The 13613-nt window shown below is 40.3% G+C and overlaps 3 protein-coding genes across 5 annotated transcripts; 2 read left to right on the forward strand and 1 right to left on the reverse strand.

Annotated features, from left to right (window-relative positions):
- Positions 1-260: 260 nt before the first annotated feature.
- Positions 261-5599, reverse strand: LOC105355959 (zinc-binding protein A33). 2 transcript variants are annotated; one of them, XM_011485481.3, is made up of 7 exons: positions 5497-5599; positions 3088-3162; positions 2804-2899; positions 1568-1801; positions 1264-1286; positions 1000-1115; positions 261-927 (listed from the first exon to the last, which is right to left on the reverse strand). In XM_011485481.3, the coding sequence occupies exons 2-7, from the start codon at positions 3151-3153 to the stop codon at positions 374-376; spliced, it is 1089 nt and encodes a 362-aa protein (XP_011483783.1). In that variant the 5' UTR covers positions 3154-3162; positions 5497-5599; the 3' UTR covers positions 261-373. The 2 variants fall into 2 exon arrangements, with proteins under 2 accessions (XP_011483783.1, XP_011483784.1); XM_011485482.3 differs by lacking the exon at positions 5497-5599 and adding an exon at positions 3375-3494.
- On the forward strand, positions 4889-8525 carry ino80e (INO80 complex subunit E). 2 transcript variants are annotated; one of them, XM_004077998.4, is made up of 8 exons: positions 4889-4997; positions 5210-5292; positions 5385-5455; positions 5533-5585; positions 5658-5739; positions 6548-6665; positions 6947-7045; positions 7379-8525. In XM_004077998.4, exons 1-8 carry the CDS (start codon positions 4970-4972, stop codon positions 7583-7585), a joined length of 741 nt encoding a protein of 246 aa, XP_004078046.1. In that variant the 5' UTR covers positions 4889-4969; the 3' UTR covers positions 7586-8525. The 2 variants fall into 2 exon arrangements, with proteins under 2 accessions (XP_004078046.1, XP_004078048.1); XM_004078000.4 differs by lacking the exon at positions 6947-7045.
- Positions 8526-9425: 900 nt separating this feature from the next.
- LOC105355960 lies at positions 9426-12772 on the forward strand. Its single transcript, XM_023964452.1, has 3 exons — positions 9426-10276; positions 11052-11798; positions 11968-12772. Exons 1-3 carry the CDS (start codon positions 9968-9970, stop codon positions 12481-12483), a joined length of 1572 nt encoding a protein of 523 aa, XP_023820220.1. The 5' UTR covers positions 9426-9967; the 3' UTR covers positions 12484-12772.
- Positions 12773-13613: the final 841 nt, after the last annotated feature.

Consider the following 13613-nt stretch of genomic DNA (forward strand, 5'->3'; position numbering starts at 1 on the left):
CTGAGAATCAGAGGCCTTTTCTTGCTACGGGTCATGGCGCTGCCTTGCTTTAAAATTCCAGACCCTCACTCTGTTAGTTTGTCAAACACAACAGAAACAAAATGACAGCAGAACGTTTTAAACCTGCATCCAAACTGAGCATCTCTAAGTGGAAACAACTTTTTCAATCTCAACCGTATTGATTGCTTGTTGAGCAAGTTTTCACATTTGACACGTATCAGTCAGAACTTTTTTTTTTTTGCAGAAAAGAACAAAATCAGTTTTTCATTTTAGCAACAGTGGTTTATTGAAATCTTTTGAATTTTGTTCCAGATACAAGTATTTTATTGTTTTGAATGTAAAGGACACATCTTTTAAACAGCTAGAAAGGCTCCTAGATGAAGGGATGAAACATCTTGAGCGGTGCTGTGTTCCTTCCATCATCTGTGTCACACGGGTTATAGAAGGGAAACAAAGGAACCGTGACGGTTCCCATGGAGAAGGTGTAAATGGGCGCCATGCTGACAGCGTTATAGAAAGTCACCTCCTCTTTCTCACAGTCTAAGAAGACTCCAATACGAACGAGGCGGAGGGACACGTTGACTTTTACAGGGTTTGGGTCTGTGCAGGCCAGGACCGATTCTCCCTTCAGGGCCAGCGTCCAGAGCCCATTACAGGGGCCGCTGGCGGCCATCTCACCTCTGGGAACGTCTTCTCTCGCCACTCCCAGCCTCCACGCCGTCTTCCTGCCCACTTCCACTTCCCAGTAATGGCGACCAGTGGTGAAGCCCGGACGACCCAGCACACAGTAGTAATAATGGAACCGTCGCGGATTGGGCTGGATTTCTGAGATGTCCTTGTTCTCATCGAACCAAACTGAAGTGCAGGACGGGGACAGAGACAAGCTGGGGTGGGCTGTCTCTGGGTCAAAAGTCACAGACGCAATATCTACAGGCAGAAAAAATACATTCAACTCAAAGGTTGCAAAGTTTGTCATTGAATGATGTGGATGCTGCTTACTTGGATAGAGACAGCTTTTCATGTGTTTCCATATCCTGTACTGGATGGGACCGACAAACTGGCCGGAGCGAACCTCCGTGTCCACCTCGGCTGGAAGAACAAAGCTCACCTGAGACCTGGTTCCACATTAAGAGAGCAGAGAAGGACTGAGCAACAGGTTGCAGAGGATCCATCTAGTTATTTTACACACCACATGGAGGGATTGACGGGTGACAAAAAAGCAGACATACAGAGGAAAGAAACACAGAACTCTGAGAAACCTGCCTTTTTGTGAGATCTTGAATTTCCTGCAATGAGAACAGCAGTTGAGAGTTTGGTTACAACATAATTGAGGCTCCCTGTTTCATCACCACAGATACACTATTGACTGCTTTCATTTCCCCCTTAAATGAGAAATTTATTTTAATTTGCAAAACACGGTGAGCAGCCTGTTTAGTCAATCAATGTTTCAAATTGATCGAGAGCAAAAGAAATACTGCAGTTCTGAAGGGGATTTCCCTGCAGGTCTCAAGCTGAAGGAGCTACTCCCAAATTAGATCTAACTTCTAAATGTTCACGTCTTCCTTACTTTGAGCAGCTTGGGACTGTCTTCCTCTGCCAATTTGCTGTTGAGCACTGTGATTGCATTCTCCAGGTCTTTTCCTTGTGCAGCTATCTTCTTTTCCCTCTCCTTCAGCTGCTTTAGCTGCTTCTGTCTCTCCCTTCTCAGCCGCTCCAGATCCTTACACTCTTCCTCCTCCAGGAAGCGATGAAGGTTTTGAAACTCGGCTCTGATTTCTCGTTCCAGAGCATCAAAACTGTTCTGAAAGGTTCACAAATCTCATTACTCAGTTAATATGTCAGATGTTTTATGTGAATCCTAATAATTCTGTATAATATTTGAAAAATTAAAAAAACAATATGCACAAAATATACTGTGTTATTTAGTAGTTGAGTTTTTGTCAAATTAATTATATTTTATTATATTTGCGGTTTTGCAGCAGACAAAAGACGTACCAATAAGGTTAATCACACGTTAACTATGCTGAATTCTTTTCTTGATACGATATACATAATTTGCTTTGTGACCATGACATTGCTATTTACATTTTTTTGTTCGAGCTCAAAAATGACAAAGAAAACAGTAGAAAAGAGTTGAATTCTACTGCAAAAGTTTATACGTTTTTTCTTAAATAGAGAAAAAAAATTAAAAACATAATTTTCAGAAAACGCCCTAAAAGATTTTTGCCAAATACAATTAGACCTGTGTGCCATAATTTTCTTACTGAATGACCACAGCGGTAAAAGTGCTTATGAGGTTATGTCATCATTTACAAAACATGTGCTTGCTGGTGTTCTCTGATGATGTTGCAAAAGCATGTTCTGGTCAGCCTGAGGCTGGAAAACACTGAATGGTTTGTGATCTAAAGGGAGACATTCTGCAGGAGATGAACCAATCATCTTGATTTATCTGAAATGAACTGCAGGTTAGTTTAAACTGTCATAATCATCAACTCTAAAAATAAAAAAAGGAATGATTCAATTTTTTGTTGTGATTATTACATGACCACAAATTAAGAGAAACTTTATGATTTTTATATTTACCATTACATTCCTAATACTGACAATTCTTAGTACTTTTCTGCAGTTTCGCATCATTTTAGCATCATGTTTGTTCAAAAAAAGTTTTTTTAATTATTGTAAAAAACAATGACAAAAAAAACTGAACAGTCTGATCAATTCTATTACAGATCTGTTTTGTTTGTTGTTTTTGTGGTGTGACATGTTATTTAAAGGTTAAAAAATGATAATACATTAAGAGTACCTCTACTTCAACTGAGTCTATGTACGCCTCTCTTTCTGCTTCTTTGCATTCATCTACCCCGTGCTTGATTCTTTTAATAGCCTGGAGAAGCTTTTCCTGTAACAAAGCCACACACATGCGCACAAACACACAGACAAAAGAAATGTCAGAGGCTTATTGGTGTGAAAAAGGTTTAGTTTACTTCTGAATTGCTTGAATGTCATATATGAATGTCAACCAAATAAAAGAAATAGTTTTCTTTAAGAGATTTTAACTTGAGGCAGGTAAAAACTTTGAGAACTTACCTTGTATTGATAGAGAAGACTTTTGTTGCAGTTGTTGTTGGTGTCTTTCGTGTGATTTTGGTACATTCCAGTTTTCTAAATGTGTAACAAAAAGAGAAAGTAATTTTTGGGATACATAAAATAAAAGGGAAAGAAAGGGGCAGCAGGATAAGTTAAATAAAGAAACACTTCAATAAAAGAGGTTTGCCAGCATGATGAAAACAGCTGTCAGACAGGTACATCCAAAAATAAAACCAGAAAAAGGAAAACTATTGAAAAGCCCTGCTGATCAGAAGCAACAGTCCTACTTAAAATATATGGCTCCATTAAAAGTAGTGAAGAACTTTGGGGGGTGGGAAAGAAACAGATGACCAGAGCTGCCAGGAGGGCTTGCTGGGTGACTGGGTGGTTGGCAGCAGCAATTTATGGCAGCAGAGACACAGTTGGATCTATTTTTGTCTCCCTGTGTCTTTGGAAACAACAAACGCAGGCAGACTGTGACATATTGTGTTTCATATATGCAGTAGTTTTTCCTGAAAGGGAAAAAAATCATGTTATTTTAGTTATTTTTTAACTGTGCTTTTTTTCTCTCTGCGTTTGTGTAATATGGTGGGGGTTGCTGCAACTGAGTCCCACTCTCTCAGAATAGTGATTAATTGCCATGTGCTCCTTGTGGAATTACTACCTGCATCTCACCACGTTTCAAGAAAAACCTCCCACCATAGCATGCTGTTGATCTTCTCTTGTCTTAACTTTTTATATCTCCCCCCACCCCCATCAGTACCACATTGTGGGGAGTGGAGAGGGGGGGTTCTGGCTGTCGGCTATGGGTTTGTGCACCGAAGCAGTATCTCTGCAAATGTTCTTCATCTATAATTCATAATACTGGGCCCTGGCAAGTGCTGTGCTGAGCTAAGGTTAAGCAGCAGGCTCGATGCAGTACTCTATGCGGCAGGTGGAAAAACACAGACTGATTCTGAAAAAGTCTGCATTATGTCATGGAAGTTTATTTTCTTTTTCCATATTTTAGTTCTTGCAGGGTCACAAAGAGATATAACATTCCTGCACCTGCAATCTTCACAGACAGATCAGAAATGACATATTCAAGCTTTTAAGTCAATCAGGAATCAGGAATCAGGAAATCTTTATTGTTATTTTATCACATGATAAAACGAAATTAGGCTCTCTGGTCCCGGGCCAGCCGTTTACATTCAGACATAAATAAATAATATAATATCAATGTGATATCAATATGTTACGGTGTGGTTCCTGGTGAGTATTGCACAAAAAATACGTTTCAAATTGCACAGTATATTATATTAAGTATTGCACAGCCCTGTGATATTGCACTTGAAAAGTTTGTTGTCCATGGAGGGGGGGGGGGGGGGGTGCAGTGATCAACCGGAGTTCAGCAGTCTGACTGCTTCAGGGAAGAAACTGTTCCTCAGTCTGGTGGTCCTGCTCTTTATTCTCTTTATGCTCCTCAGTCTCCACACAACCATTTTAATTTTGGTTTTCCTGTGCAATATTAAAAGAAATAAAAAAAATAATTGAGCTGACTTTACACCAGCACCAAATATAATGATGGACTGATTGCGTACATTGGTGTTCAAATCCTATTTTTTTAAGTCTTCCTAAAAACAATATAGAGTAGGAGGTGGAAACACAAGCGGACTAATATAAATATGCACAACTGATTTACACAAAACTGTCTGACATTATTGTGGTGAGCTGTTTCAACAGAAAACTAGCATTATTTCTTAAATATGGGTCTTTAAAGGGTCTGGATAATTTGACGCAGTTAACATATCGACCTGTAGGTGGCGGTAACGTGTCTTCTTTGCTGAAATTACACCAAAGAACAAGATGAGGACGCACACATTATACGTAAAACTGTAAACAGATGTCGCAGAGACAGACTGAAAGAAAAGGTAAAGTCATTGAAAAATATCAATTTTTGCAAAATTTGCTCGTCTCTATGCTTGTCAATGGGTTCCTGTGGTATTATGATCTGAGTATCTGTAGTAGAATAGCTGTGAAAATAACATTTAGGCTAACGGAGCTAGCCTGTGTTTCTTTTAGATGATGATTTTATTAATAAACCAAATTAGGGATTTGAAGGTTTATTTTGTTTGTATTACAGAAATGAACGGACAAACGGACGTAGAAGTCGACTACAAGCGGAAATACAAAAACTTGAAACGCAAATTAAAGTTCCTCGTCTATGTATGAAAGCGTAATTTATTTTCAGAAAAAACAATCATAACACTTACTTTTCTGGACTATGTTATTAGACTAAAGGGATTTTGATTTTTTAGGAACAAGAATGTTTTCAAGAGGAGCTGAGAAGAGCTCAAAGGAAGCTGTTGAAAGTTTCCAGAGACAAAAGGTGAGAGACAGACAACGTCTCCTTAACTTCCACATGGTTACCAGTCAGTGAGGGAGTCTTGTCCTTTCCTCCACCAGCTTTCTTCTTGACCGATTACTGCAGTATGAAAGGGTGGATGAAGACTCCTCAGGTATTTTGTGATGGCACCTCAGACTGAATTGGAGACCTTGAACGAACTTCATGGTTCTAATGTCCCTCTCAGACTCAGATGCAACAGTGTCCTCAGACAACAGTGAAGGGGAAGGGCCCCGAGAGAGGGAACGAGAACGAGAGGGAGCAAAGAAGTAAGTGAAGTTTTCCAATAGATAAAATAGACAAATTTCACTCTAGTTTGTGGTAATCTACGTGATATTACCAGTTTAGAAAATAGCCTTTTTCAGGGTTCCCTTGTGTTCTTTTAAAGTCTTGGATTAAATATAAAAAAATCTTTAAAAGGCCTTATATTGATTAGAGGTGTAACTATTCATTTGAACAACTATTTCATTCATATCGTAAATTGTGGTTGCCGATATATTTCTTATCATGGAATCTATCCATGACAACTTTAGCCAAAAATCCAACCAGTGTGACTCAGAGATAAATACCTGGATGCTGAACTCAGCAGGTGAAGTTTTCCAGATTTCTTGTAAGATAATCAAGTGTAAATTAAATGTGTACAAATAAGTAAACAAGGATTATTGGAAAAACCTATTAACATTTGAGTTCCATGAATTTCAGCCCACTGTTGTTTTTCCACATTGTTAGAACATTCTAAAACACTGTTTGGTCACATGTCTTTGCTAAATTCAAAGTGTTTCCACGCATTTGACTGGAATGATGGATTGATAATTTTTTGCTGCCATCACATATGTGTTGTCCGCTGTTATGACACTTGGTCGTCTTTACTTTCTAATAAAATAAACCTCCATCCTCAATCCAAATGATATTTCATTTGGATGCTCAGGATTATCCATGATGGATACCAGCTTATTTAAAGTCCTCCTCTCCATCACCGATTCAAATGTGTCCATTTTACAACCGATTAAGGAGCGAGCTATTCGGATCAGTTTGTTAAGTTAAGTCTAAATTTCTACATTTATAATCTTCTTTCAGGAAAAAGAGCGGTCCTGGGACAGGCCTTTCTTCATCATCGTCTTCTCACCTCTCCATGCTGTCACGTTCTGGAGGAAACCCTCTGCAGTCCTCTGCTGCAGGACCTTACCTCAACACCGTGAGTTTCTGTCTTCTCAAGCCTCGCTTGCATTGATGCCATTTTCATCTTACCATCTTCAGACACGAGCACAGTTTTCATTTAGCTTTATTGTATTATTCTACCATTACTTCCCATGTCTGCCTTAATTTGTTCTTTTGTTTGAAATTTACGAGACTTTTCACTGTCTTTGCATTGTTCATTGTCCTGTGTGTTGTGTTTGTGTGTGTGTCGTGGGAACGGCTTTTGGCCATGTGCATGCATGTTCATGTGGGGATTTGGGGCCTTCATGTGCTGGGCAGATGCCCTTCCCCCCAGAGTATTTGGCACCGCCAGCTGAGCGAATGAAGAAAGAGAGAAAAACAAAGACGCCTAAAAACAAGAAAGAGACCACGGGGAAGGTGAGAGGGAGAGCGGAAAATAAGATCTTCAAATATGAAAGAAAAAGCAACATCAAGTATTACACTTTCTCTAAGGGTTTAAAAGACACTTTTAGGTGAATATTATCTTTTATTGAATTTATAAAGTTAGCATATCTGAATATTTGTAGTCATTTGAGCCCTCTTTTCATATTGTCAGTACAGTAAAATCCCCCTCTGCTCAGTGTTTTTATGTTTCACTTACATGAAAATTTTTTTTGTCTTCATCTACTTTAGGATTTGTGATTTGAAGTTCTTTGTATCTCCTTCATGTCATTCTCAGCACACTTTTTTTGTTGTTGTTACTGCTCTCAGGTTGTTACTCCAATGGCAGCAAACTACCCATCAACCCCTGCGACTCCTCCCACAGCCAGCGGTCCCTTCAGCTGGGTTCCCAGACAGATGTTCAGTGGTGATGCAGCTGAGGAAGAGTGTGAGAGCGAAGGAGACAGCGACAGAGGAGATGAAGACAGAGGGGAGGGGGACGAGGCTGAACTGGTCATAGACATCCCTAACGAGTGAGCCTGTGGGGTTTAGAGGTATTTAAAAACAAAAAAACTGTCAAAGCGATGCTTGTGTATCTGTAAAAGGAGTGAGAAGCACAGTTTCAAGTTTTCTTTTAAAGGATAGGATGGGACCTTAATAAAGTGCTACAAACTAACACTCCTATTCCATTCTTAACTGGAGATTCACAGACGTTTTTGGATAAACTGGTTTTGTTTGGTGGAGTCAGACACTGTGCTCCACCCTTTGTTTCTGTTGGGAAAAGCTTCCAGGGAATTCGGATTCAAATGAAGCTTAAAAACATCCCAACTGGTAAAATAAAGTGTCTGGTTTAAGATCTTCTAATAAAAGACCAAAAGCAATTTTACACTTAATATTTTCTTTTGTCATGGCGTAGCATCTGACTGCTAACTGTATGATCATCTTGTTGTTTTGTCTTGAATTTTGTGTTGCAGCAACTCAGATATGTAAAGGAAAGTCATCAACATGAAAATTCTGCTGTGCATAAAGACCTGACAAAACCAGAGCTCTCAAGTTTAGTTCTACCATGCTGAATAACTGCTGCTTAATTGAGTTTCTTTTTTAGGTTCACATTATGTCATGTGACAAATGACTGTTTGGATTTTTCCTTTAAGGAATAAAACAAAACATGACTCTATTTGGTTGCGAATTATTATTTACATGCTGTTAACCCCTTGAGGCCCGAGTTCATTTCCAGATGTAAAAAATTCCTTAAGTTTTTGTTGTCGTGTAGATGCTAAATTAAGGCATTTGTGGAGCCAAGGTGGTTTGTTGAGTATTTAAATCAATAGGCATAAAGGGGTTAATTTTGCTGTAGCATGTTTCCATTTGAAAATAAATTTAACTACAGAGAAAATGAAACTTTCCTGCTAAGCAGCACTGATCCCAGTGTTGTTATAATATGCATCTTGTTCAAATAAGGACATACCTTTCTGTATTTCCTGTACAGGCTCTAGTTTATTTTCAAACTTCAGTTGCAAAAGGGTTTATTTTAATAAAAATGTTAAAGATATTCAATTAAAAACAAGCCTATTTTAAAAACATGGGTTCTTTTCAAGGCTTCCCCTAGTGCAGAAACACTGTCCATAAAATTCTAGGTGTACTGTATAGTTTGAAAGGTGAACTACATTTTAAGCCTTTTGAGAAAATAAGGAATGTTTCCATGTTGGTGGGTGAATAGGACAGTGGGTTCAAGCAGCTCAGACATGATTGCTGTCTAAACAACTTTCTCTCTCTCTTGTCTGTGTTTTTCATCTCTTAAACTCGGTTTACAGATACCACAAAGCTGGTGTTTGCTGATTTAAAAAAAAAGCCAATAAATGACACTAATTTGTTTTGGATGACTAATAAGATAAGAATTGTTTCTTATACTTTGCTTCACTTTCTTTGGCGTGATGCCTCGCCCAGATCGTCACACCCTGAAACTTTCATTCCAGAGCCAAACCTGCTGCAGTCTTCTGTACTCCACAAACGCCATGCATTGCTGAATGCGGCAAAGTTTGGTCAGACTTTTCGTATTTGTTTTGCACGGGGTTTTCTCGTTGGGGAGCTCCGCGGGGGACAGACGACCCTGGCTTACTGCGGCTGCAGGTTGCCTTAAGCACTAAAGTAATCCTCTTGATGGCATTAACTGTGTTTGATATCGTTTCTGCTCACTCTTGTGGCCACTCAATAATAAATTATAAGATAACATCATCATTGCTGCCTTAGGATGTAATGGTTTTCTAAAGTACATCCTGTGCCAGTATCATGTCCTAACAGGCATGTTTCTAGCGTTTATGGCTGAGACATTCAATCCCCCCCCCCCCCCCCCCAAAAAAAAAATATCTGGGTGTGACAAAGACCTGTAAACCTAGAGCCGTCAGGAGTTCACTGGCAAACCTTCACTTTTTCTCGCTCAAGAGCATGTGTGATGGACTTTATGAGTTTGGAATTTAAGTGAACGTCTGCAAATAGAATTATTTTTTGGGGGGAATGCAGACTGACAAGTAAATAGCAGGTGTGGGCTGAGCTTTTTTGCACAACAGAAAAGGGGAGTTGTAGGTGTAGCCATGGGGAGTGTGGGAGGGGTGAAGTGGAGGTACAGGGAGGATGGTGGGCGGAACTGACAGAGGGGGGTGAGGCTGTCAACGGAAAGCAATTGAAAGCGTAAGCAAGACTGTGCCTGCAAACCCTGCAAGTGCAGCAGACGGCAAAAAAAAAAAAAAAAAGGGAAACATGCTTGGAGAGCAGCAGAAGGACGAAAGAAGGAGCAAGTGAGGAACAACAAGCCATCAGTGGCAGGGGCGATCTTTTTCATCTGTGTGCGGAAGCTACTGGATAATTTATAAGCCTCTCCCTGTGTGTGTCTGAGGGAGATTTGCTGAGCTCACCACCACCATGCTGTGTTGTGCTGCTGTCAGTGCAGCTGTCTGGCTGCTGGCAGTGCTCAGCCTGGGCCTGTCTCTTCCAGCTGAGCACAGCTCAGAGCCAGGCTTCAACCTCTGCAGCCACTGCTTCTACAGACAGACGCCTCCTCGGGGAGCCTCCACGGGGCCTCTGCCGCGCCCACGCTGCCACGCTCTGCCCGGAGGACGGGCGCTCGCCACTCTGTCCAGGCCGACCTGTGACACAGCTGTCTACTCTGCCTTCCATCTCAGCCACGGATGGGCAGAGGGGGAGGGAGAGGAGGGTGAAGAAGAGCTCGTGGTAAGGACACATTTATCACACCGCTTCAAGTAGAAAAATGTCATTTTGAAGCAGTGATTTTAGAGGAATTAAACTATTAATCCTGCTCCCTGCAAACAGAATACATGTGTAAGAATGTGATCGCAGCTCTGGAAAAACTTGATTTTGAGGGCTGTTCTGGAAACTTTACTTTTCTTACATTTCAGTCAAAAGCATGGAATTTTTATTATAATGCATTCAACAAAACCCATCCGAGATCAGTCTGTTTCCAGTTTTACAACAATAACATTGTTTATAGACTAAAAGGGCAGTAAGTGGACCCATTTTGTCAGTGGCATCAATTAAAGGCCCATTAAATATTTGCTAGTATCCCAAAAAAACCAGACACATTTAAAATAATTTAGAATATTTCTACTTTTTTATTAACTTATTTTTGTTCTATCTCTGGGATTGAAAAGTTATATTGATGGACGGCCTTTGAATTATGTTTATTGTCGCAATGAGTTGGCCTGATAGTAGAATTGTCCTTTTTGGGAATTCAAACTGCTGAAAGCAGCAGCTTATAAAAAGTCCTGTTGCCAACTGAAAAGTTGGGAGCTTTGCATTCCTTGTCCAAGTAGCAGCTGAAAAATGCAGTCTTTGAAAAGCACTACAAGATGGTCGGAAAAAAAAAACCACATTTCTGTATTGATGCTATAGACGAAGAGGTTAAAATTGAATCAAATCAAAATCTGCTTTAACTCTTGAAAATGCTATGAAAATATTGCCTTTTAATCTTTGAGTATTTTTGTGTCAGGTGGAGGACGAAGGGGACACCATCACAGTAACGGTCCCGGCTCTTCTGAGAGGAGGTGGCCTCCCCCGTCCGGTCTCCTCCACAGACTCTTCTGCTCAACACTGGGACTCCACAGTCACCTCACTGGTTCGGTCAAGCATCCTTCCTCGGTGCAGCACTGTGGGAGGTGATGTCTACATCCTGACAGGGTCAGGAGGACTCGGGTTGGCTGATGATGGAGATGAGAGGTGTGGAGCAAAGCCGCTGTGGTCTGCAGTTTGCTGTGCTCTTCCAGACGCCAAGGGTAACTTCAGTGTGGCGTTAGTCAGAGATACAGAGGAGGGGGAGAGAGAGGTGAGCATGAAGGAGCTGGAGCAGATTCTAGAGGTGGAGGAGATTTTCTTTGAAGGCTGTGGTGGAGGACCAGATGCATCTGCTGCAACCAACGATGGTGACAATGGAGATGTTGACAAAACTAATTTAGACTCCACAGACATGGATTTAGAAAACATCAGAGGGAGTGAAGAGGAAAAAGAGGAAGCTGCATCAACCGCTTCTGAAAAAGTGGTTGTTGAAGAAGCTCAAGCAGAATCCTCTGATCCTGAGCTCAGCCAACAAACCCCAATAGATGCCATGAATTATGTGAACCTTGATGAGGAGGACTTAAACTCCACCAGCACTCTGGTTTACGTCCTGTCCACCAGCTGGTCCATCATTCAAGCCCCTCTGTGCCCTGTCTTCTCCACTATTACAGAGTTACCTGGACAGGTAATGCAGTGTTTTGCACAAAAGAAAACATTTCACACTGTGTTCTTTATGGTAAATACCTGCATTGTATCCCAAGAGTTTGTGACAAAAAGAGCTGAACATGTTAATTTTGTTTGGGAAATGTTATCTTGAATTTCACTGCAAAACTGCTTCTTTTGTCTTGACTCAGGTCGTCTACATCCTTCAGGAGGACCTTGGAGTTCTCTCTGCCCTTCCCGGAGACATATTCACCCTGATGCACCTCCTGACCTCTGACCTCCTCTCCTTGATAGGCTTTGCATCAGAAATGCTGTTAGGAATTGGGGAGATGTGCCTCTCAAGTATTTATAATTGCACTTTGTTGATGATGGGGGCCCTGTTGAATAGCTGCCTTACTGGGGTCAGTGGCATTGGAACGCTAGCTGGAGACACGGTGGGGATATTTGGTGGCGCTTTGGATAACATCTGGTTGGTGACTACGTTCTTTGGAGAATGGCTGTGGGAGCAGACTGAGGGTTATCTGGGAACAGTGATTTCGGAAACGGGGAGTCAAGCTCAAGCTGTAGGTGAAGGGCTGGGCAAGCTGACACTGAAAACTGGAAATGGAATTACCAATGTGTTCAGGCTGGGAGGGGGCTTGATTATGGAAATAGTGGAAATGACCATCGGATCAGTGAAAGAGGCCTTTGGTCTGGAATCACAGTAAAAATTTATATATAAATGTGATATTGAATAAACTGTTTCCCTCTTTTTCCCCCCCCTAAATTTGCTGCAGACAGAAAAAAACTCAAAATGAAGACCATATCACCTGATATGCCTTGATTGTCTTAGATGTTTTATATGTTATTGATTCCCTCGTCTACTTAAGTACCTACTATATTTGAGACTTAGATTTAAAAAATAATATGTGCCCACACTGACCTTGGAAGTAGTTGTTTAAATTTATGGGAAATTCCAGGATATACAACTTTAAATAAAAAAAATGCATATTTTCAGTTGTAAAGTCATTTTTTTTATATTTTAATATGAAAAGTTTTACTTTCATTTGAATTATATCTGCTATTTATTTTAATAGAAGAAGAGAAAAACATACTTGCCGGGCCTCACAGTGTTGTAGTGGTTTCTCACAGTGGTCCTGGTTCAAATCCCAGTTGAGTCCTTTCTGTGCGGAGTTAGCATGTTCTCCTCATTCATGCATGGGTTTTCTCTGGGCACTTCAGCTTCTTTCATAGGGGATTTGGTAAATCTGAAATTGTGGGTATGGGTGCTTATATATCTACAATGGACTGGCAAACCATCCAGTGTGTAAGCCATCTTCACCCAACAGTGGCTGGGATAGGCTCCAGCATCCCTATAACCCATGAGGAGATTAAGCCGGTTTGGAAAATGGATGGATGGGTCATAATTGACCAACGTCTCACTGTGATTTACCTATTTTATTTATTTGTAAATGATATTTTACTGTTAATTTTTGAAAAAACAACAGTTTGTTTTTTTTAAATAATTTTGATCTTACTACAGCAGAAATGCTGCAGGATAGAATTATACCCTTTTTGTCGCAGATGCACGTAACGTTGTAAGTCAGTTATAACCATTGATACTAAATATGAATTTAGATTATTTTTTTCATCTTGATTAGACAGAGAATAGGACTTGGACTTGAGTCTTGACCTTAAGGATTTTAGAGTCTAAGATGCTTTATATGATGTGTGTATAAGGTTTTATTTGTGTGTTGTTTTTTTTTTTTTACCTTTTAGGAAAGTCCTGCTGGATAAAACAATGAAATTACTTCACTGTTATCATTCTGTTTTTGTTTGTTTTTTTGCTCTAATGCAA

This window comes from Oryzias latipes, chromosome 16 (assembly GCF_002234675.1).
Source record: "Oryzias latipes chromosome 16, ASM223467v1".
In the NCBI taxonomy this organism is placed as follows: Eukaryota; Metazoa; Chordata; class Actinopteri; order Beloniformes; family Adrianichthyidae; genus Oryzias; species Oryzias latipes.